This window comes from Rhizophagus irregularis, chromosome 8 (genome assembly GCF_026210795.1).
Source record: "Rhizophagus irregularis chromosome 8, complete sequence".
Classification (NCBI taxonomy): domain Eukaryota; kingdom Fungi; phylum Glomeromycota; class Glomeromycetes; order Glomerales; family Glomeraceae; genus Rhizophagus; species Rhizophagus irregularis.
The window spans coordinates 14,293-36,824 of record NC_089436.1 but is presented as its reverse complement, the minus strand read 5'-3'; the positions used below and the strand labels follow the sequence as shown (position 1 = coordinate 36,824).

The window sequence follows — 22,532 nt, the reverse complement described above, 5'->3', positions numbered from 1 at the left end:
GAAGTTGTCTCAACAGGGCCAGGAGGCGTGAGAGGTTTATCAACATCCATGACAGAGTCATCAGCACTGACTCTGGTACGTTTATTAGTAGAGGTGGTCGAAGGTGGAGGGTTCGAAGGGCCAGACATAGAGGAACCTTGACCAGAAACGTTGCCAGTTGGAGAGCTAGAGGCAGGACGTTTAGATGTAGTATCTTTGTTAGACTGGTTATTTTTCTTTTTGTTATCTTTACCCATTTGTAAAGTGTCGTAGTAGTTATCTAAAATAAAGAAATTATAAAGAAAAAGTAATAAAAAACTCCGAAAAAATTTTTTATTTTTTCGTAAATATTGTCAAGTGAGCAGAACGGGAGAGAGTTTTTAAGTTTTATCCTTTTCCGATCACTGGCTGACGAGTTATTCAACAAAATGTTAAACATCGGCATTATAATATTTCTTGATTTACGTTTACTGCGCCATTTAACATTTTGCTAGATTTCTCGGTACCTAGTGATTGTAAAAAGACGATTAATAGCTCGTTGGAATCGCCTCATCAAGACGAATCGAATGGTGGTAAGCTCATCTCTCTGTGATCAATAATGACGGAGTTATTACTTAAAAACCATTTAATATTTTTTTAATTTCGGAAATTGATCTAGTGATTGGATTTCGATGTATCATATACCATTAGATTCGTCTCATCAAGACGAATCGAATGGTAGTAAGATCGTCTTTCTAGGATCAATATTGACAGAGTTATTACACAAAAACCATTAATATTTTTTTAATTTCGGAAATTAATCTAGTGATTGGATTTCGACGTATTTTATACCATTAGAACCGTCTCATCAAGACGAATCGAATGGCGGTAAGATCATCTCTCTACGATTAATATTGGAGGAGTTACGATACAATAAAGTTTTAAGTATAATTTTGGCCAAAATTATGTTAATTTTTGGCCGGAATTATGATATACTAACATAAGAAATTTTTTATATAGTCACATCTCTTTATAATCACCAAATATGGACTGTCCCAAATGTGTGACTATAAAGAGAGTTGACTGTATACCCGTTTTGCATTGGTGAATGTCACTGAGTGATCGTAAGCAATATTAGCAGGATTTTCCATAACCTTCATTTTTCCTGTATGGTATTTTCGTAGTGTGACTTATAACTGACATCTAACCTACTGGAGTGTATTCTTTTAAGTTGGGTGTGGGGTCTACCGTATGTAAGGTTGACAACGCTGTATCTAGTATAAAGTTGTAAAGTTAATAAAAACAATAAAAACAAATACAATATCCAGTACAACTATAGAAAATACGTTATAACGTATGAATTTAATATAGTATACACAGTCTATAGAATAATACATTATATACGTATGGATTAAATATACCGTATCCTTCATTTATAATATTTTTTGTGAACAGTATACAAAATACTGATATACAGTAGAAATAGTATACGTTTCAAACGTATGAATTTAGATACGTATCGCGACAGATGACGTATACTTTATTGTATTTTTTGCTAAACACATTTTGCGAACAGTATACATTATACTGTTATACAGTATATAAAAATACGAACCGTATCAAAGATACATGTATACAGTGTAAAAACCGTATGCATATTTTTTATAGGGCTAGGCTGTATCGCAACGTTAACAATAACTTGCTCCTGCTTGATTTTTCTGACATTACAATTGAGTTCTGCAATGAGTTTAGCCTTTTCTTTATCACTCTGCTCTAATTTTGCAAGTCTGGCTTCATTCTCCTTCATAGCCTGCTTTAGTTTAGCATTTTTAACTTTAACCTTGGCATTTTCAGCGCTAAGCTACTACGGTCATTCAACCCATTTAGAAGGAACGATTGACGCGTTGTTTTAAGGGTAGAGTATTCGTTATAATTAATTTTTATTATAATAAATGTCCATTTGTTTTTGGTTCCAAAAACCCGGATTTGTTTATCTCCTTAAACACGACGTGCAGATAAAAATATTGGCTAAATAAGTTACCGCGTCTTGTACTAAAAATAGCTGGCTATACAAAATTAGAAATACCGGCTATATTAATTAACCGTGTCTTGTAACTTTTTTCTTGCGAAATAAAGTTTTTTAGTCACAATGACAACGTCAACTAAGGGTAAAAAGCAAGAAAAGTAATATTTATTATTAAGAAATTGAGAAATTCTTTAATGTTTTTCTATAGTTTTTCAATTATTAAAACATTTTAGACTTCCTAACTGGGTACAGCATATGCAAACTTATAATCCTGCACTGAAAATATTCAGAAGAGCAAACGGTGGATATATGTTTCGTGATACATCCAGAACACTAGAAGTTCTTTCTATCCATGCTGAACTACAAACAAGTAAAGAGTATTGCTCTAATCCATATTACCGTGCCATTACTAAAAAAGAAAATATACCAACTCCTCCATGGGTTCCTCTACTCCCTGGTTATTGTGTAATTGGAAAACTTTGTGGTCAATATATACGTTTAGAAATTCAAAGTAATAATGGAGAACACCTTATATATAGTTGGGAAATTTATGAAAATGTGGAAATGTCTGAACTTATATATTCGGGAGCAAATTCTGATTTTTTTGTAAGCATGAAAAAATACATAAAACTATCAGGGAGAAATCTCTATTCCTGACGTTCTTGGTTTGCGTGATCCTAATATAATTTATGATTTACAATTAAAAGTAAACTCAATTTATCCACATCTTTTTAACATTACTGCAACTAAATCTCAAAATAAAATTGCTAAATTAACTACTACTATGCAAAAGAAAGGAGAAAAACTACTAAAAAAAGTATCAGTAATCTCCCAACCGCCAATAATTTGTCATGGAATTGAAATCAAAGAACCAGGAATGCAATTAACTCCAGAAGCAACTTTAGCACTTGCAGTTGAATATGAAGCTTTGAAAAAATTAGAAGACACATCACGTAAACGGATCAAGCGAAACTAAGACCAATAATGAATATATGAAAAACTTGAAATATAAGCTACATGAAGAAAAAGATCAAGAATTATTAAATAATTGGATACAAAAAACATTGGAGGAAACGAATATTGGATCTACTATATTCGTTAGTACAGATCAGTATCTTACCAGCATATATACACAACCTTGTTTAACGTACCACAACCTTGATTTGTCTAAAAAAAAACTGGATGTTCATAGAATCGGTCATAATCTTCAAATTAAAATTAAGTGTAAGATTTGTCAAGGAATTACGGAATATAGTAATGAATCACCTAATGCACAATTCTCTTCTCTTGCAGCAGGTGCAGGACTTGTTGGTGGCGTTAATAGGCAACAACTTCAAACTATATTTTCTATAATAGGTATAACAGCACAATCATCAAAAGGTCATTATCATAATAAACAAAATGAATATTTGGAAAAAATAAATGATGAAGCGGAGATAAGTGCACAAATTGCATTAACTAAAGCTATTGCACATATTAAAGCAAAAGGGGAAAGAATATTACCCACTAGTTTTGATTGCTCTTGGTCTCACTGTCGGAATGCAAACCAGGCTAGTGGAGAACTAATATATCAAGGAAATCTTGATGGTAAAAGAAAAAAGACTTTGTCAATATTTAATAAAATAAAAACAAATTCAATTTTTTTATAATAGGATATGATCACAAACCTGTTATTGCTTTTGCTACTGCTGAAAAACCACGTAAATTAAAAAAAAGAAATGGCCAAGAATATGAGGTTTTTCATGGCAATCATGAAAAGACGTCACGGCAAATGGAACATGCAATATTATTACGAATTATTGAAAAAATTGTTCCAGTATTAGAAGCAGCTGAAGTACTTTTAGATATTGGAGTAGATGGTGATCTAAATTCAAATAAGACTTTAAATAATATTCCATGTGTGAGCAAAGTATATGCGGATTTAAAACATATTGGCAAAAATATTAGAGCAAAGATTGGTAAGTTATTGAAGGTAATTTAAGTATTTTTACCAATAACATAATATTAACGTAACAGTTTAACGTAACAAACAATCTTAAGTACTAACGATTTTAGATTATCTTTTTGTCATTAGTATGCAGCTAGCTGATCATTTAAGCTTTATTTTATTATAATTTTTTTTTGATAGAAAATTATTTTTTTTTGCAAATATTTTTTACTCATATTTTACATTAGTTATGTAATAGAATAGAATGTAAAAAGTTGTAATTATTTTCATTTTAATTATAAATAATTAATAAACTGCTAAATGTTTTATTTATTCTGATTCTCAATTATTAATTATTCTATGTTGCAGCAAAAAGTTCCATGTGGAAAGAATATGAAAATACGATAATGACCTATTACAATTCATGTGTCTATGCAGCAAGTGGACGAAAACTTGATGAAAATAAAATTACTGTATCCGATGCTGAATTAGAAAAAGTACAAATTGATGGTCTTGTTGCTCACCTTTCAGATGATCATAGTCTTTGTTGGGATGAAGTATGTTGGAGAAAAGAAAATCCTGATATTCAATTAAAAGCACCACATTTAAAAGAATATACATCTAATCAAAGAGAGAAGTTTCGTCAATTTCTCAAAGAATGCTTTTATATACCAACAAAACAGAGCTTAATTACTCACATTAAAACATCATATAATGAAGCATTCAATCGAGTTAAATTATGCTTTCAAGATAAAAAAATTGATTATTGAAAAACCTATAGTACTCGACATGCTCTAGCTGTTCTTCAATATAACAATGGTTTGTTAAATATGCTGAAAATTGCCCGATCAGCATGTAATATTCCATATTTTTCTGAAACTGATGAGAAAAATATTAGTAAAATAGCCGAAGAACGAAAAAAACAAAACCAAAGAAATTCTAATGATATTGCTAAATGAAATGAAGAACGAGGCAAAAAAATCCAAGAACAAAAAACTAACTTGGAAACATTTGATTGGGATAAGGTACAGTGAGCATCATATGCTAATTCAAAATTGAATAAATAAAATAAATAAATAATATAAAAAATATTTTCTTTAGGATTTCGTACCTTATGGACGTAATGTTCAAGAAAAAATCAAAGCTAAAGAATTTGAACCTACATTTGCCAAACATATACTTGATTTTGAAAAAATTCAGAAATGTTTGGCTTGTAAAGCATTTCCAAAGTATTCTCCATTAGGCTTATGTCGATACCATGAATTTTGTTTCAAATATGGATGGTATCAGGAATTTCCAGATAAACAATATATACCACCACCACAAAATTTAATAGCTAATCCACCTACATCATATGATATACTTGTAAAAATGTTTGGATATCAAGAGTTTCAAGATATGCAGGAAATAGCAATATCATCATATGTAAATGGAAAACATACCTTTATCTCAATGCGTACAGGTGCAGGAAAAACAATGTGTTATTGGATTTCTGCAATTTTACGCGAAGGTTTGACTGTTGTAATAAGTCCATTAGTATCTTTAATTGATGATCAAGTGGTAAGTTAAACTGATTATTTACTACAATTAATGAAAGAAAGATTATAATTTAATATTTCTATAGATCGAAACAATTGCTGCTGGAATTGGATGTGCTAGCATCTATACCGGAAAGCATCAACCTCCACAATATTTTGAAAAAGTCTTTTCTGAGATCGCTATTGGGTTGATTAAAATCTTATATATAACTGCAGAAAGCTTTATCAACAATAGTTCATTTACCAGAATGCTTTTAAATTTCGCAAAATATGCACCTGTATCATTTGTAATAGATGAAGTGCATTGCATTATAGAATGCAAGCATTTTAGGTAAGATATAATTCAAATATTAATTTAAAAATTTCATTTGATATATTAAACTTAACTTATATAGAGAATCCTGGAGTAAATTAAGAAAAATTTCAACATTCTTTCCAAGTAGTCCAATTATGATGCTTACGGGAACTTGCAAGGAATCTGATGCTTATCTAATTTTGGAGAATCTCGGACTTGCTTCAAATGATGTGGCTTTTGTTCGAGGGTTATCTTTTTCACGTCCAGAACTTACAATGAAAATGCACCCTAAAAGTACTAAGGAAAAAACCATTGGAGAAATTATTACCCTATTAAAAGAATTAAATGAAGGGAAATGCATTATTTACTGTCCAACAGTACGAATATGTGATGATGTTTATGAGCAACTTCAGGAAAAATCTGGCCTTGGATTACCAATGGCTGTGTATTATAGTTCCTTAGACAGTGAAGAAAAAAAAAAATTGAAATCATGGAAAGAGAATACAATCCAACTTATAATTGCAACTAATGCTTTTGGTATGGGTCTTAATGATAAAAAAGTTCGTTTGGTAATACATTATTCATTTCCATTGAGTATAGGTAAGACACTACTATTATATCAAAGAAATAAATATAATAGCATTATTAATAAAACTAATCTTACCCTTTAAAATAGGCAATCTTGTACAAGAAACTGGAAGAGCGGGAAGAGACCATAATCCCGCGAAGTGTATAATTTTTTATACCCGCCATGATATTTGCACTAATTATACAATTATAACACAAAGTAGAGAATCGTAAGTATTAATTGTGTAAAGAAATATAATTAATATTATGATTTAATTAAAAATATATTTTGTAGTATAACTGAAGATATGAATGATAGTTTTGAGGCAAATAAAAGAAAAGAATACCTGGCCAAAGCATGTGAAAAAATATTTGAAGTTGTTCATTTTTGTGAAGAACAATATATCTGTAGAGAGCAAATGCTTGCCGAATATTTTGCATGGAATGGTGATAATTTAAGTCCTCCATGTGCACATTGTGACAACTGCTTACGCGTACAAGCTGAGCTAGTACATGAAGTTGATGTAAAAACTGATGCTATCAAAATGGTAGGGGTGGTTGAAGAAATAATAAATAAGCTGCGTGAAAGTGGAAAATTAATTTCACCAAAAGATATCATACAGGTTTATTGTCAACTCAAGTGTGATAATGAAGAGCTTACCTCATTGAATATTTATCATGAAACACGAAAAAAAATTGTCCGTACAAAAGCAGACGCTCAGCACTTGCTAGACTGGCTTATAATACGTGGAATGGTAAAAATAATGATAAACTTGTACCGGCCAAATCCAAATGGAAATACGTTGCAAACAAATATTCACATAGTTGGTGTTATTGAAGGTGTAACTGCAATAGTAATGGAAAAGAATTGGAAAATGTGGCTTTGCCATTCTCGAAGATAAATATATGTATATTTTATAAAATAATGTATAAAATAATGTAATAAAATTTGTTTCTAAAATTAGAAAAGACTTATATGACGCGTCAACTCAAAAATGAACCAAAAATGTGGAACCCAATAATTTTCTTTATTTCACATTCGCCAAAAACATATAGACATTCATGATCATTTTAAAACTTCATATGAAAGTTTTTCAAAAAAGTTTTTAAACGAATATATCTTTTTAAGTTAAAAAATAGTAGTTCAGACCCGTGGCTTTCTAACCATGTAAATTTTATCCTTTTTTGTTAAGTATTACCAAAAGTTGGTATTGCAATGAAATCGTATTACAGAATTTTTTTTTTTTGGACATTTTACTATAATAAAAATTAATTATAGCGATTTCTCTACCCTTAATAAATCAAATTCAGATTGCATATTTGATAATAACTTTCATATAGAACACAATTATTTAAAATGCATTTTTACCTAAGTGGGACTTTAGGTCTCACCTTTTTTTATTTACTAATACATCTCTATATCCCATGAAAAATATACTTAATACAATGTATAACATTTTCAGCTTGAATTCTTTATTGATACAGTAAATAAATTACATGATTTGATAATACATAGACTTTTTTTACAATGTGAAATGGTAGGCATTTCTATACTAATGCCTACAGACCCACACCATCATCCAAACTATCTATACTAATATAATATCCCAACATTAATCCGATTTCATTTGTCCTTAACATCGATATTCTAGATAGAACAAAAATGGTCATCAGTTATGCAGAGCCAGAAATAAATTAACAGTATTGACCTTAGTAGAACTCACCAAAAGTTTATGTTCCCCTAACAAAAAAAATAGATATTAGCTTTGTAAGCTCTGAGTCACTTCCTTGTAAATGTACAGTCATAACATACAGTATCTTTGTTTGCGTAATGTCTTCCCAACTGGGAATTATTTTGATTGGCACTCTCATGTGACATCATGACATGTGGCTGATTTTTGATTGATAAATTTTTTTAATTTTTTTCGATTTTGTATTTGGTCCTTGACACATTGCTGACTCTGTTCGTAATATTACTGACTCACAGTTCGTAGTAATTAGTCAACAACCGTTTATGAAAATATATATATATATATGACATATAATCAAAATGTCAAGCTATTCTTCGCTATCTCGAGTACTTTCGCCGTTCCGGGTACAAACTAAATTTGAGGAAAAAACCCTACCCGCTAGGTTTAACGTTGTATCCAAAATGTTTTATTTGTGTTATTACTTTTTTGAACTTTGTTTCTAACTCTCGATTTTCGCGTTTGCAGATATACCGACATCATGGTATTTTGTCTCGTTCAAGGTGACGCTATTAAAAACTCTTTTCCGATTGATATTAGTAGTCACACGACCGTTGGGCATCTAAAAAAAGCTATAAAGGACGAGAAACAAAATGCCTTTATTGGCATTGACGCAGACAAACTGACATTATGGAGAGTCGATATTGTACAAACCAAGGAAAATCAAGAAATGACAATAAAAGAACACAAAGGAGTAGAGTTGCATTCATTCGAATCTGTTGGAACTCATTTTCAAGATGTACCCCTTAGCACTAACATCCGTATCATCGTCCAACCGCTTCTGCCCGCCACCACTGGTAAGTGTCTCCCAATGGTTTACCTCTCGAACAAGAAATTCGCAGTAACAAAATATCGAGTTTGTTCTGATCTCTTTTTTTCGCGTTAAAGTAGGTCCCTCTCATCAAGGCGTTCCACAAGGTACGGTATCTCTAGTTAAATTTCCTGTGTTGTCTTAGTCTTTGTATTCTGGCCCGCCATTATTGATACATATAGGTTACTTGTACCGTATCTATTTGTTAATACACTGTGCTTTCTTATTGTTTACAAAACATAGTGACGTCGATCGAAGATGCCATGAAAAAGATTTTGGAGGGAATTCATAAACAAATGGACGTAGACAATGTAGACAATAATAAGCCCAAGCCCATGGCTCTAAAACAACGTGACCTTAAGCAAGCTATTGATGTGATTGACAGGAATTTTTGTAATTCCTTAGATAAACAAAAAGCTATAAAAAAAGAAACTCCCACGGCAAAGACAAACTATCGAATCCTTTTATGCGGTGGGGCACCTGGCATAGGTAACTTTCATACATTCTCTTGTATGTTTTTACTGCAGATAAAGCGGTTTTAGCCTTCTAATTAACAAATTCAAACTATAATTCACTAGGAAAGACACGTTATGGAGTTGAATTGTTTAATTGTCTCGACAAAGAATGGAAGATATCAAAAGGCCAAAAGCCTTACATGCTTTACATGCTTTTTGATTTCACTAATGGTTATGCTTTAGATGAGTATGAAATCCAGGGGGATATTAAAATTGCATCAGAAATCATTCTTGGATTGCGGTTGGCGTACCACTATTTGGTCCACAAAAAATATGTGATGAGTTTTACAGTGTTCCGTACGAAATCCAATGAATATAAGCAATGTTTCAGATTGAGTAATGTCCTCTTATACATCCACAACCTTGAACATGAAAGTCTGATTCAACGTGGCAAGCATCTTTTCATTTTTCTTCAAATTGATGAATTTCAGCTAATTTTCAAAGAGCGAAATGGGGGGGAAAAATTATTTAAGCAGTTAATGTATACCCTTGGGCATCATATGGCCGGAGAAATTCCTGAAGTATTTGTGCAGACTCTACTTTCAGGTACAGCACCACAGGATGCAATACGAGCAATGGAACCTACAATGTATTCTATTGAACCTCTTGACCTTCCACTGCTTTCCTTGGAGTCACGCCTTGAAATAATGAGGGAATTTGCAACAAATCATGGTGTTTCTGATTGTGTATGGGTACCAAAAGTTTGGATACATCAATTACTTCTTGATACAGGTGGTCTTCCACGTGCTTTGGAGTATCTTTTTGCAGAATTTTTCGGGCAAGATTTTACAAGGGTTAAGGAATTTTTCGAAGATCTTGAAAAAAAGAAACTAATCCCATCGACAATCTACACCAGCGTCTCAAAAGATATTGATACAGCATATAAAATCAAACCTTATGCTAGAGAACATAAAATGCTCATATACGAGCTTGTTTACAGAAATATTATGGAAATCGAATCAGATATATCTGATGTACTGCAAGATGGTGACCACCGTATAAAATTGGAACATCTAGAACGTGATAGGCACTTGATATTAAGGAGATTGGAAGAGAAAGATAAAGTTCAAATTGATATACCATACTTCTTTATGTATCATTATGCCAGTGTCCTTGGAGTTTTCACGGAACATCTAAACCATGCATTTTTACTTGACGAAATTTGGTCGTGGCAAAATTGGGAAAAATTTATCGCGGATTTTATAACTTCACGCATCAATATGATTGATGTGCTGAACAAAGAAAAATTATTAAAACTTGGAAATTTCTTTCGTGGTTCAGGTAGCAATGTTACACTGGGCCAGTTGATCAATTTCGGGTCTGTTGAAATCTATGAATTAAACCATCAATTTCCATGCCTGAACCTTTCTGCGAAAGAGGGAAAAACTGCTGTGTTAAAGCCGGGTTACATTATGATCAATGGTTATTCGGCACCATTTGCAGATATCTTTTTTTAGTAGATGAACCTGATCCCATTCTTATTGCTATTCAATGCAGATTGAGAAAAAATCTTCTTAATCTGAAAACAATCGAAGATGAGCATAAGAGAAATGCAAATATTTCTCATAAAATGGAAGAAAAGGCCAGAAAACTGAAGAACGATAGCAAAATAGCGAGCAGAGAGAAGAAAGAGGAGTTACGAAAAGAAGCAGAGAAATATACGCAACTTGGTAACCTTTTGAGTAAATACCGTGTCATTACTATTTTTGTTACTACTCAGCGGTTTAATGAGGAATTAGAACGCATTCCTAATGATTGTATTCTGATTCATCAAGAAAAGTTTGATACTTTCTTCGGACCTGTATTTTCTTCTCGTACCAAGTTTGTAATGACCAGAGATTCAAATCCAAATTTGAGTACTGCAAGTCAATTGACGTCAAGATATAAAGCAATTAGTCAAGATATAGGGGAAAGAATTGAACAAACTAGAAAGAGAAGGATTTTTAGGTCACATGAAGAGTTCTGTGAAGAATTTAAAGAATTAGCTGATGTTAATGAGCTCCGAGATGATTTTATCTACTACCCATACCCTCCATATATAGAACCCTTTGAACATTCAAACAAGAGAACACGCGTTTAAGATAAAAATAATATCTTTGATTTTCTTCTACTGTATTTGATTTCATTGTTAGAATTATTGTTAATATTTATGAATAATATTGCTCTTTATCATATTACATCACGCACATATATTCACATATATACATAAAAAGACTTGTAGTTTTATTTTAATAATAAAGTATTACATGCGCTATATCATGCAAATATAAAACTCAATACAGTATAACAGCGTAATCATGTAGCATTTAAATAACTGATATAACAAGTTAAATGAGGTGTTACTTAAACCTGTATGGTATGGTTTTTTATGTATGTACTGTATGGTATGTATGGTTTTACGCAGTATGGATTTCAATCTATATATGCAAATCCATACAGACTTGCAATAAACCATACATGTATGAATTTTTAGCATACAAAAAATAATAATACATGACAATCAATACATGATCATAACAAATAGTATCTTAAAATAAACATGATATAACAATTTTATTTATTAAATCAAAATAAAAAAAATTAATTTTCTAATGCTTTGCGTAGCTTTATATTTTCTAATTCAAGTTTTTCAACTTCTGCTAAAGCTCTACGATTTGCTGTTTGCCTTTCAGCTAATTGCATTTTTCGTTCTTCAATTTAAATTAGGACCCCGAAATATACATAAAAGGGTCAGGTCAGAGTTTGCGTATAATGAGTCAAAAAAATCATGTAGATCATTCCTTTTATGGATAATCCCAGCCAAAATAATATTTCCTAATTTAGATAATGGCTGAAATTATCGTAATTCCGGCCCTGAAAGAATGCGTATTTTGGACCACTTCTGGACCTGACCTCTACATATATATTTCGGGGTCCTTTTAAATTGTATCAATCTCAAATGAATTATGTTCTTGATCATCACCATCAATTTTATTTTTTTTTGTTCTTACATTATCAATTGTTATTGTTGACTTTCTTTTGTTCTTGGTTTTTCTTCAGTATTTCAGAAAGTTATGTAGTATGATTGAGAATTTTTGTATAGTATGGTTAAAATGATCTATGTATGTATGATTTTAAAGTAGTATGTATGATTTATATTTATACATACATACTTAGATTACTATATAAAAAAAATCATAGTATGTATAATTCATTTTTTTATTATTATTCTATACTACTAAAATTTAAATTTTAAAAAATTATAACTTTATTTATATTACTTTAATACAAATTATATTTGATGTTATTATTTAAAGTAATCCTAATGACTTCTTTTTTTTCTAAATTAATTGGCTCCATTGCTTCAGCTTCAGCAAGTGCCTTTCTGGCTGCAGCCTCTTGAACACAAATCTGAAGTTCACGCTCCTTAAGGGCTATTTTTCTCTCTTCTATATCAAAATCAATATTTTCAGTATTATTTTCAGTAATTTTGCATTGTTTAGAATTTCTAGTTGATGCGAGCTTTCAGCTTTAATATTGGTTGAATCAACCAAAATTTGCTTATTTTTACCATTTCTTGTACCTAAATTTATTAATGATAATACCATTATTAATTTTTAACTTTTTTTTAATATATTAAGCTTATCAAATGCAAAAATACCTTTACGTGTAATTGCCTTAGAAATTTTTTTGACTTCTTCATTATCACGCCTTGAATAGGGAACTCCAAATTTATTTTCAGTTTCCATTGTTTTTAAAGCTTTTTAATCAACTTTATGTCCTCTAATGATATTAAAAAATAAAGAAAATAATTGATTAAAATGCAGTTTCTTTCTTCTTTTTTAATGCTAATATTATCAAAGAATGGACAGTTCTTAATTGAACTTTGACCACCTCCACCTAAGGAATATTGAATCTGGAGAAAAATTTATTTGTATTTAATAATTTTAATAGAATTAATAAAGCTGCAGATTAATAAATGATAATTACTTACATTTTTCCAACAGTCTCTTAGATTCTTCGAACCTGTAATATTATATACTGTGGCAACACCATATTCTGAAGTTTTTGGATATTCAATTGGTACAGTGGCATAATGAATTTCTTGTACATGTGTCTTTCTTGAAAATATTGCAATTGAGTCTTTTTCTTCATCGCTTATATCAGTATCTTTATCACTTTCAATAGTATTACTATCACTTTCAACTTGATATTCCTTTAAGAAATCCAAAAGAAAATTAATTTATTAAATTAAAAAATTAGCCTCACATATTTTACTTACAGGATCTAACTCAATATAATTAATATCAAGTTTTTTTATATCTGAAAGATCTATTTTCTCACTCATTTTTATTATTTTGGATAGAAATATTTTTTGCCCATAGAGAAAAAAATTTTTTCATGTAATTATAAAAGCCTATGATAGAGAGGTTATATCTGATGTTATTGTTTATTGCACGTGTTTCATTGTATCATATAAAATATTTTAGTATAATATTTATTGTGTCACATAGTATAATATTCATGTATATTATCTTAGTATGGTAATTTGTCTTATCATACATACTAAATTTATGAATCATACTATACTGATTTACTATATACCCGTTTTTCTTGGTTAGTTATTTCTGGTATTTCAGAAAGTTATGTAGTATGATTGAAAATTTCTGTATAGTATGGTTAGAATGATTTACGTATGTATAATTTTAAAGTAGTATGTATGATTCATATTTATACATACATACTTAGATTACTATATAAAAAAAAAATCATAGTATGTATGATTCATTTTTTTATTATTATTCTATACTACTAAAATTTAAATTTTAAGAAATTATAAATTTTATTTATATTACTTTAATATAAATTATATTTGATGTTATTTTTTAAAGTAATCCTAATGACTTCTTTTTTTCTAAATTAATTAGCTCCATTGCTTCAGCTTTGGCAAGTGCCTTTCTGGCTGCAGAATTTCTCGAACACAAATCTGGAAGTTCACGCTTCTTAAGGGCTATTTTTCTCTTTTTCTATATCAAAATCAATATTTTCAGTATTATTTTCAGTAATTTTGCATTGTTTAGAATTTCTAGTTGATGCAAATTGTCCTTTTCTTTTTGGTTGTAAACTTTCAGCTTTAATATTGGTTGAATTAACCAATATTGGCTTGTTTTTACCATTTCTTGTACCTAAATTTTTTAATGATAATATCATTATTAATTTTTAACTTTTTTTTAATATATTTAGCTTATCAAATGCAAAAATACCTTTACGTGTAATTGTCTTAGAAATTTTTTTGATTCTCCATTATCACGTTGTTAAAATAGAAATGTGGCGCAGTAATTTTATGTAGATCAATTTTGTAGATCATTTCGTAGATCCCTTGATTTTTTCGATTTTCTTGATTTATTTGATAAATCTGATAAATTTGATATATTTGATTTATTTATTTTATTAATTTTATTTATTTTATTTGTTATATTTTATTTATTTGATATATTTATTTTATCTTATTTATTTATTTTATTTTATTTATTTTATTTATTTATTATATATCACAGCATACATCTGACGATACTAAAACTTTAGAGTTACATCCTCGCAAACACGATAACAATTCATCTAATAACCTTGATTCACTTTATATAATAATTTAAATAAATTTATTTATAAATTTATTTTCATGGCTAGTACTAAGTGGTTCAGCCGGTTCTTTTGATTTGGCGATATTCAATGTGTCGGCGCGCTATCATTCAAAATTCAAATGTAGTACCCCATTCTTCTGAAAAATGGTGGGAAATTGTGGAAAATGCTGCATTACGCTGAGCAATTTTTTGGAATAGCATTGTTACAACATTGTCCGATTTAGCAAATCTTATGAAATTTTGGGAAAATGCTACATTATATCTCAAATGTAACATTTTTGTAACATTTCGTAACATTGTTATAACATTGTCATTAAAATCAAATTTTGCTTTTTTTTTGTCAAATGTTCCAATTTTCTTGCAAATGGTGCATTTTTATGAAAATTTCACATTTTACCTCAAATGTAATAACATTTAATAAAATTGTTATAACATTGTCAATTAAAATCAAATTTTGCTTTTTTTTTGTCAAATGTTCCAATTTTCTTGCAAATAGTGCATTTTTATGAAAATGCCACATTTTATCTTCAATGTGATATCATTGTAACAACATTTCATAAAATTGTTGTAACATTGTCAAATTTTGTCAAATATTCCGATTTTCTTGCAAATGGCTGTATTTTTTTACGAAAATTCTATATTTTCTGTCAAATGTTGCATATTTTCAGCAAATTTTACGTTTTTTTGGTCAAAATGTTTCATTTTCGTCAAAATGTTAAGATTTTACATTTTTTTTTGAAAATGCTCAGTAATATAGCATTACATCAAATGTAGCATTTCACCAAATTACACTAAAAAGCATCACAATTATCTCATTTTTTGGAAAATTCCACATTACATTAAATTATACTAAAAAATGTAGCACTATACTAGATTATGTGGCATTGCACTAAAAAATACCACAATTACACTAGACAATGTAGCATTACACTAAAAAGTACCACAATTATCATATTTTTTAGAAAATTTCGTTATTATGCTGGAAAATGTAACATTATGCTAGAAATTCGGAATTGCACTAAAAAATACCACAATTGCACTAGACAATGTAGCATTACACTAAAAAGTACCACAATTATCATTTTTTTTTAGAAAATTTCGCGTTATACTGGAAAATGTAACATTATGCTAGAAAATGCGGAATTGCACTAAAAAACGCGGAATTGCACTAAAAAACACAAAAAAAATACTACAATTACATTGGATAACGTAGCATTACACTTAATTACATTAAAAATTGATGATAATTTTTATTTATTTAATTACGTACATTATTAAATTTATAATATTTATATTTTAAACGCATTATTTAACATTAAACACATTGTTAATATTAACAATGTATCAACACGATGTGTTGTGATGTAATTTAATACTAAACCTTACTACTGAAGACTCCCTCTTTTTGTCACTATAAACAGGCGGAGGGAGCAGCAATGGCTCTCCCCCTATAGATACTTTATGGCCTCTACCTGTTTACAGAGGAGGGAACTTTTCGTAAAGTATTAGTTAATAGATATATATATATGTATATATAAGCATATATATACATCTATTTAAAATTATTAAATAAAAAAAGAAAAATTCCGGGGCGGGGGAAAGCCCCTATTTATATAAAATTATATATCACGTGTGTCACGTGATATTACTTAATAATTACCGCTGCGGTATAACGAAAAAAAAAAATTAAGCTTTTTTTAGCAAAAGCTTAATTTTTTTTTCTCACGGCCTTTACTTCTCCTTTCTTTCACCATTTCACCTTCCTCCCTTCCTCTTTCCCTTTCGTTCTCCCCTTCCCTTTTCGTTTCATTTCCCCCTTTCCCTTTCGTTCTCCCCTTCTCTTTTGTTTTCTCCTCTTTTTTCTTTCGTTCTCCTTTCCCATTCCCTTTCCCCTTCCCGGAACCGTCTTTCAGAAAAACAATGGTAAGTTTCAAAGCGAAACGCTTCAAAACTTTTTTAAATTTTAATTTTTTTTTTTAATTCTTTGTTGTAAGGAAACGTTTCTAACGTTTCCTTTCTTTCTTTTTTGTAGGATTTTCGATGTTTTGACTTTGGGAAACGAACTGAAATTATGGTAAGTTTCGAAGCGTTTCGCTTGAAACTTTAAAATAAATTTTTTTTTTTTTTGCTTTTATAAGGATCGTTTTTAACGATCCTTTATTTTTTTTTTAGGTCTTTCGGTATTTTTGACTTAGAAAACGAGAAAACGAAAAATGGTAAGTTTCGAAGCGTTCGCTTCAAAACTTTTTTAAAAAAAAATTTTTTTAATTCTTTTTTGTAAGGAAACGTTTCTAACGTTTCCTATTTTTCTTTTGTGTAGGTCTTCAACTTCGGAAAGTGAAATGGTAAGTTTCGTGTTCGAAACTTACTTTTTTTAATTTCTTTTAGGAAACGTTTCTAACGTTTCCTTTCTTCTTTTGTAGGAATGCCGGACGAAATTACGACCCGGACTTTGGAAGAAAGGTAATATTTTCTTTTTTTTGTTAAATTTTTTTTTTATTAAAAGAAACGTTAACTAACGTTTCTTTCCTTCTTTTGTAGGTTCTGGACGTTTAGATGAAACGAACGGTGAGTTTCACAACGAATCGTTGCGAAACTTAATTTTTTAATTTTTTTATTAAAAGAAACGTTAACTAACGTTTCTTTCTTTTTTTTTGTAGGTTCCAGATGTTTGGATAATGGAAATCGAAACGAACCGGTAAGTTTCGTAACATTGTGTTGCGAAACTTAATTATATTCTTTTTTTTTTTTAAAAGAAACGTTTATATTAACGTTTCTTTTTTACTTTTTGTAGGTTCCGGACGTTAGAATGATGGAAACGACTGGTAAGTTTCGCAATGTTACATTGCGAAACTTAATTTTATTCTTTTTTTTTAAAAGAAACGTTTATATTAACGTTTCTTTTTTTACTTTTGTAGGTTCGGACGTTAGAATGATGAAAATGACCGGTAAGTTTCGCAATGTTACATTGCGAAACTTAATTTTATTCTTTTTTTTTAAAAAGAAACGTTTATATTTATAACGTTTCTTTTTTACTTTTTGTAGGTTCCGGACGTTAGAATGATGAAAACAACCGGTGAGTTTCGCAATGAATCGTTGCGAAACTTAATTTTTAATTTTTTTATTAAAAGAAACGTTAACTAACGTTTCTTTCTTTTTTTTTGTAGGTTCCGGACGTTTGAAACTCGAAACGAACTGGTAAGTTTCGCAACAATTGTTGCGAAACTTAATTTTAATTTTTTTTTTAAAGAAACGATATTAACGTACGTTTCTTTTAATTTTTGTAGGTTCCGGACGTTTGGATAATGGAAATCGAAACGAACCGGTGAGTTTCGCAATATTGTATTGCGAAACTTATTTTTTTAATTATTTTTTTTTAAAGAAATGATACTAAACGTTTCTTTCTTTTAATTTTTGTAGGTTCCGGACGTTTGGATAATGGAAATCGAAACGAACCGGTAAGTTTGGCAACATTGTGTTGCGAAACTTAATTTTATTCTTTTTTTTTAAAAGAAACATTTATATTAACGTTTCTTTTTTACTTTTTGTAGGTTCCGGACGTTAGAATGATGGAAACGACCGGTAAGTTTCGCAATGTTACATTGCGAAACTTAATTTTGTTTTTTTATTAAAAGAAACGTTTATATTACGTTTAACTTTTTTACTTTTGTAGGTTCGGACGTTAGAATGATGGAAACGACCAGTAAGTTTCGCAATGTTACATTGCGAAACTTAATTTTTGTTTTTTTTTATTAAAAGAAATGATAACTAACATTTCTTTTTTACTTTTTGTAGGTTCCGGACGTTTGGATAATGGAAATCGAAACGAACCGGTAAGTTTCGCAACATTGTGTTGCGAAACTTAATTTTTATTCTTTTTTTTTTAAAAAGAAACATTACCTAACGTTTCTTTTTTACTTTTTGTAGGTTCCAGACGTTTGGATAATGGAACTCAAAACGAACCGGTGAGTTTCGCAACATTGGTTGTGAAACTTTTATTAATTTTTTTTTAAGAAACGTTAACTAACGTTTCTTTACTTTTTTTGTAGGTTTTCGCCAGCTTCTACTTGGCATCAGACATTAGATACATGAATGAATTAGAGGTGCGGATTACCTATGGATTATTGGATATCTGATGAATATAAATTAATATAGATTCTTATTATTAAATAATAATTGTGCATTTGTTAATAAATAATATTGTAATAAATTATGTAAAATTATTAAATCAATGTTTTAAATTGTTATAACGTTTACACTAAATTGTTTAAAATTATTACTAAATTTCACTCAATTGTCCGAAATTATTGCAAAATTTCACTTAATTGTCCAAAATTATTGCAAAATTTCACTAAATTGTCTCCGAAAATGTTGCATTTATACTGTTTACACTCAATTGTTCAAAATCGGTAAAACATTTTCACTCAATTATCCGAAATTATCCTAAATTTCACTAAATTATTCAAAAATTTAGCTAACATTTACCGAAAAAATGCAAAATTAACCACAATTTTTCACAATTTGCATTACGTTTGCACAACATTGCTGAAAAATCCTCCTAAATTTTCAACAATTTATATAACATTACTAAAAATACACTATAATTTACCACAATTTGCATTACGTTTATATAAAATTACTAAAAATTTACTATAATTTATCACAATTTACATTACGTTTACATAACATTACTAAAAATTTGACTAAATTCACCACAATTTGCATTACATTTACTAAATTCACCACAATTTGCATTACGTTTACATAAAATTACTAAAAATTTAACTAAATTCACCACAATTTGCACTTCGTTTACATAAAATTACTAAAAATTTAACTAAATTCACCACAATTTGCACTTCGTTTACATAACATTTCTAAAAATTTAACTAAATTCACCACAATTTGCATTACGTTTGCATAAAATTACTAAAAATTTGCCTAAAATTCACCACAATTTACATTACATTTGCATAAAATTACTAAAAATTTAACTAAATTCACCACAATTTGCACTTCGTTTACATAAAATTACTAAAAATTTAACTAAATTCACCACAATTTGCACTTCGTTTACATAACATTTCTAAAAATTTAACTAAATTCACCACAATTTGCATTACGTTTGCATAAAATTACTAAAAATTTGCCTAAAATTCACCACAATTTACATTACATTTGCATAAAATTACTAAAAATTTAACTAAATTCACCACAATTTGCACTTCGTTTACATAAAATTACTAAAAATTTAACTAAATTCACCACAATTTGCACTTCGTTTACATAACATTTCTAAAAATTTAACCAAATTCACCACTTTGCATTACGTTTGCATAAAATTACTAAAATTTGCCTAAAATTCACCACAATTTACATTACATTTGCATAAAATTACTAAAAATTTAACTAAATTCACCACAATTTGCACTTCGTTTGCATAAAATTACTAAAGATTTGCCTAAAATTTCCCACAATTTAATGATAATTTACTGAAAAATTTCTCAACATTTGAATTAGGAATTCTGTAGGAATTCTGCCATTTTGACAAAATTTGCCAAATTGTAAGTCCTCCATTATCCCAAAATTGTAACCCAATTTACCCCAATTTACCGGGATAATTCTCAATTTGCCAGAAAAATTCCAGGCAAATTTTGTGACAATGACATCTGTTCGACCTGTGATTAATACCGATATAGATGGATTTGATATAGAAGGTGATGAAACTGAACCTAAACAAGTAAATAATGAATTAGGCAATGAGAATCAAAAAATTATAATTGGAAGATATAAAAAAAAAACATCTGTTGCTCATTTGAACTTTACCTTAAATAAACAAAATAATACTTATTCTTGTATCTACTGCAGGTAAAGTTTATGTTTTTGATTTTTATAATTATAATTGTAAATTTAAATTTAAAAAAGTAGCTTATTTTCGATTATTCTTTTTAGTATAACCTATAAAGCATCGAAAGATGGCTCAACTTCTACACTTATAGAACATCTTAGAAATAAACATAGTAATTTAATTTCTGGTGAAAAGAAAGTAGTAGTAGAAGCAATGGATAAGTTCGTAAAACAAGCAGATGAACTAGTACGTATTATTAATTTATTATTATTTTTTCGTTAATTACTAGTTTTAGATAATTAATAACCATATATGTATTTAATTACAGAAATTTACACAAGATAATTGGTGTAATGATTTAATCAAATGGGTGGTTGTAAATGATCAACCTTTTACCGTTGTAGAGGATGATCATTTTAAATTAATGATAAAAAGACTCAATCGTGAAGCCACTATTCCATCCACTGTTACCATATGCAAAGATATTCACCAAGCATTCAATGATAAGCAAACTTTTATACTAGAGGAATTGCAAAATGTGCCTGGGCAAATTTCATTTACTCTTGACGCGTGGACGTCAAAAAACCAGATTCCATTCCTTGGAATTACAGCTCATTGGATTAGTGAAAATTGGAAGCTTAAAAAAATTACACTTGAATTTTATCATTTAAAAGGCCCCATTCCAGGGAAAATTTAGCTATTGCGTTCTTTCAAGTATTGAAAAACTACAAACTTTTAACAAAAGTTGGTATTTTCACATATAACATATTATAACAAACTTATAATATTGTATTAATTTTTTATTTTTTATAGCTATTAGGTGTTACTAGTGACAATGCATCCAACATGAATACGTTCTTTGATTATTTTAAGAAAATGTGCAATGAAAACAATGTCACATTTGATATTGAGCATCAACGCGTACGCTGCTTTGCACATATCATTAATTTAGCAGCTCAAGATGCTCTAAAGTCCCTAAAAGGAACAGGCCCTGATAGTGAAGAAGAAGTATTAAATAACAAAGTTCCTGTTGGAGTTATTGCGAAAGTAAGGTTTATAATTTCATTTAATTCATTATTTGTATATAATACATTTTACATTAATACTTCAATATTTATCAATTATATTTTATTAAATGTAGTTAAGAATCTTAGTAACTAAAATTAGAGCTTCACCCCAAAGACGGGAACGTTTCAGTATGCAATGTACTGTTTTAAAAATCAAAGATCTTGAATTAATACCCGATATAAGAACACGCTGGAATTCTACTTACATGATAATGAATAGGGCATTATATTTACGTGAGGTAAAGTCAATAATTTTACTTAGATTTTGTCATTTTAAATTAATAGTGATTTTTTTTTTTTATTATTATTATTAGCCATTACATTATATGGCATCAGCAGATAATGAATTGAAAATTTATTTATTATCAGATGAAGACTGGAATAGAATCCAGGAAGTTGAAAGTTTAATGGAAGTATGTAAATATATATAATTCCATTATTTTTAATTTTTTATTAATGATTTAATATATTATTAATTTATTATATATTTAATAAAATTTAAATTTATTGTTAGTGTTTTCAAACAGCAACCCTTGCAATGAGTGAAGCAAATCACCTTACCTTATGTCAAACAATTCCGATCTATAATTATTTACTTGATATAATTGAGG

At 29.2% G+C, this 22,532-nt stretch overlaps 6 protein-coding genes across 8 annotated transcripts; 4 read left to right on the top strand and 2 right to left on the bottom strand.

Annotated features, from left to right (window-relative positions):
* Positions 1–2,107: 2,107 nt before the first annotated feature.
* OCT59_027919 (uncharacterized protein) lies at positions 2,108–4,681 on the top strand (the record flags this gene model as incomplete). Its single annotated transcript, XM_066146961.1, has 6 exons — positions 2,108–2,142; positions 2,218–2,590; positions 2,778–2,937; positions 3,008–3,571; positions 3,637–3,942; positions 4,281–4,681. 6 exons carry the CDS (start codon positions 2,108–2,110, stop codon positions 4,679–4,681), a joined length of 1,839 nt encoding a protein of 612 aa, XP_065993722.1.
* A 46-nt stretch (positions 4,682–4,727) lies between these two features.
* OCT59_027918 (uncharacterized protein) lies at positions 4,728–7,213 on the top strand (the record flags this gene model as incomplete). Of its 2 annotated transcripts, XM_066146960.1 has the most annotated exons (6): positions 4,728–4,730; positions 5,013–5,471; positions 5,536–5,780; positions 5,845–6,344; positions 6,421–6,541; positions 6,607–7,213. In XM_066146960.1, 6 exons carry the CDS (start codon positions 4,728–4,730, stop codon positions 7,211–7,213), a joined length of 1,935 nt encoding a protein of 644 aa, XP_065993721.1. The 2 variants fall into 2 exon arrangements, with proteins under 2 accessions (XP_065993721.1, XP_025180654.2); XM_025329775.2 differs by lacking the exons at positions 4,728–4,730; positions 5,013–5,471; positions 5,536–5,780 and having other exon boundaries at positions 5,900–6,344.
* A 1,025-nt stretch (positions 7,214–8,238) lies between these two features.
* OCT59_027917 (uncharacterized protein) lies at positions 8,239–11,668 on the top strand (the record flags this gene model as incomplete). Of its 2 annotated transcripts, XM_066146959.1 has the most annotated exons (6): positions 8,251–8,444; positions 8,528–8,856; positions 8,951–8,977; positions 9,114–9,359; positions 9,449–10,666; positions 10,843–11,465. In XM_066146959.1, the coding sequence occupies exons 1-6, from the start codon at positions 8,362–8,364 to the stop codon at positions 11,463–11,465; spliced, it is 2,526 nt and encodes an 841-aa protein (XP_065993720.1). In that variant the 5' UTR covers positions 8,251–8,361. The 2 variants fall into 2 exon arrangements, with proteins under 2 accessions (XP_065993719.1, XP_065993720.1); XM_066146958.1 differs by having other exon boundaries at positions 8,239–8,451; positions 8,948–8,977; positions 9,449–11,668.
* Positions 11,669–12,646: 978 nt separating this feature from the next.
* Positions 12,647–13,712, bottom strand: OCT59_027916 (uncharacterized protein; the record flags this gene model as incomplete). Its single annotated transcript, XM_066146957.1, has 6 exons — positions 12,647–12,813; positions 12,936–12,947; positions 13,026–13,075; positions 13,138–13,280; positions 13,359–13,580; positions 13,647–13,712. The coding sequence occupies 6 exons, from the start codon at positions 13,710–13,712 to the stop codon at positions 12,647–12,649; spliced, it is 660 nt and encodes a 219-aa protein (XP_065993718.1).
* A 656-nt stretch (positions 13,713–14,368) lies between these two features.
* OCT59_027915 (uncharacterized protein) lies at positions 14,369–14,575 on the bottom strand (the record flags this gene model as incomplete). The annotated part of the gene is made up of 1 exon (XM_066146956.1): positions 14,369–14,575. One exon carries the CDS (start codon positions 14,573–14,575, stop codon positions 14,369–14,371), a length of 207 nt encoding a protein of 68 aa, XP_065993717.1.
* A 2,351-nt stretch (positions 14,576–16,926) lies between these two features.
* On the top strand, positions 16,927–19,098 carry OCT59_027914 (uncharacterized protein; the record flags this gene model as incomplete). The annotated part of the gene is made up of 15 exons (XM_066146955.1): positions 16,927–16,929; positions 17,039–17,080; positions 17,179–17,186; positions 17,327–17,351; positions 17,430–17,469; positions 17,548–17,574; positions 17,667–17,704; positions 17,801–17,831; positions 17,925–17,954; positions 18,427–18,464; positions 18,558–18,588; positions 18,680–18,709; positions 18,802–18,839; positions 18,934–18,971; positions 19,056–19,098. 15 exons carry the CDS (start codon positions 16,927–16,929, stop codon positions 19,096–19,098), a joined length of 462 nt encoding a protein of 153 aa, XP_065993716.1.
* Between the last annotated feature and the right edge of the window lie 3,434 nt (positions 19,099–22,532).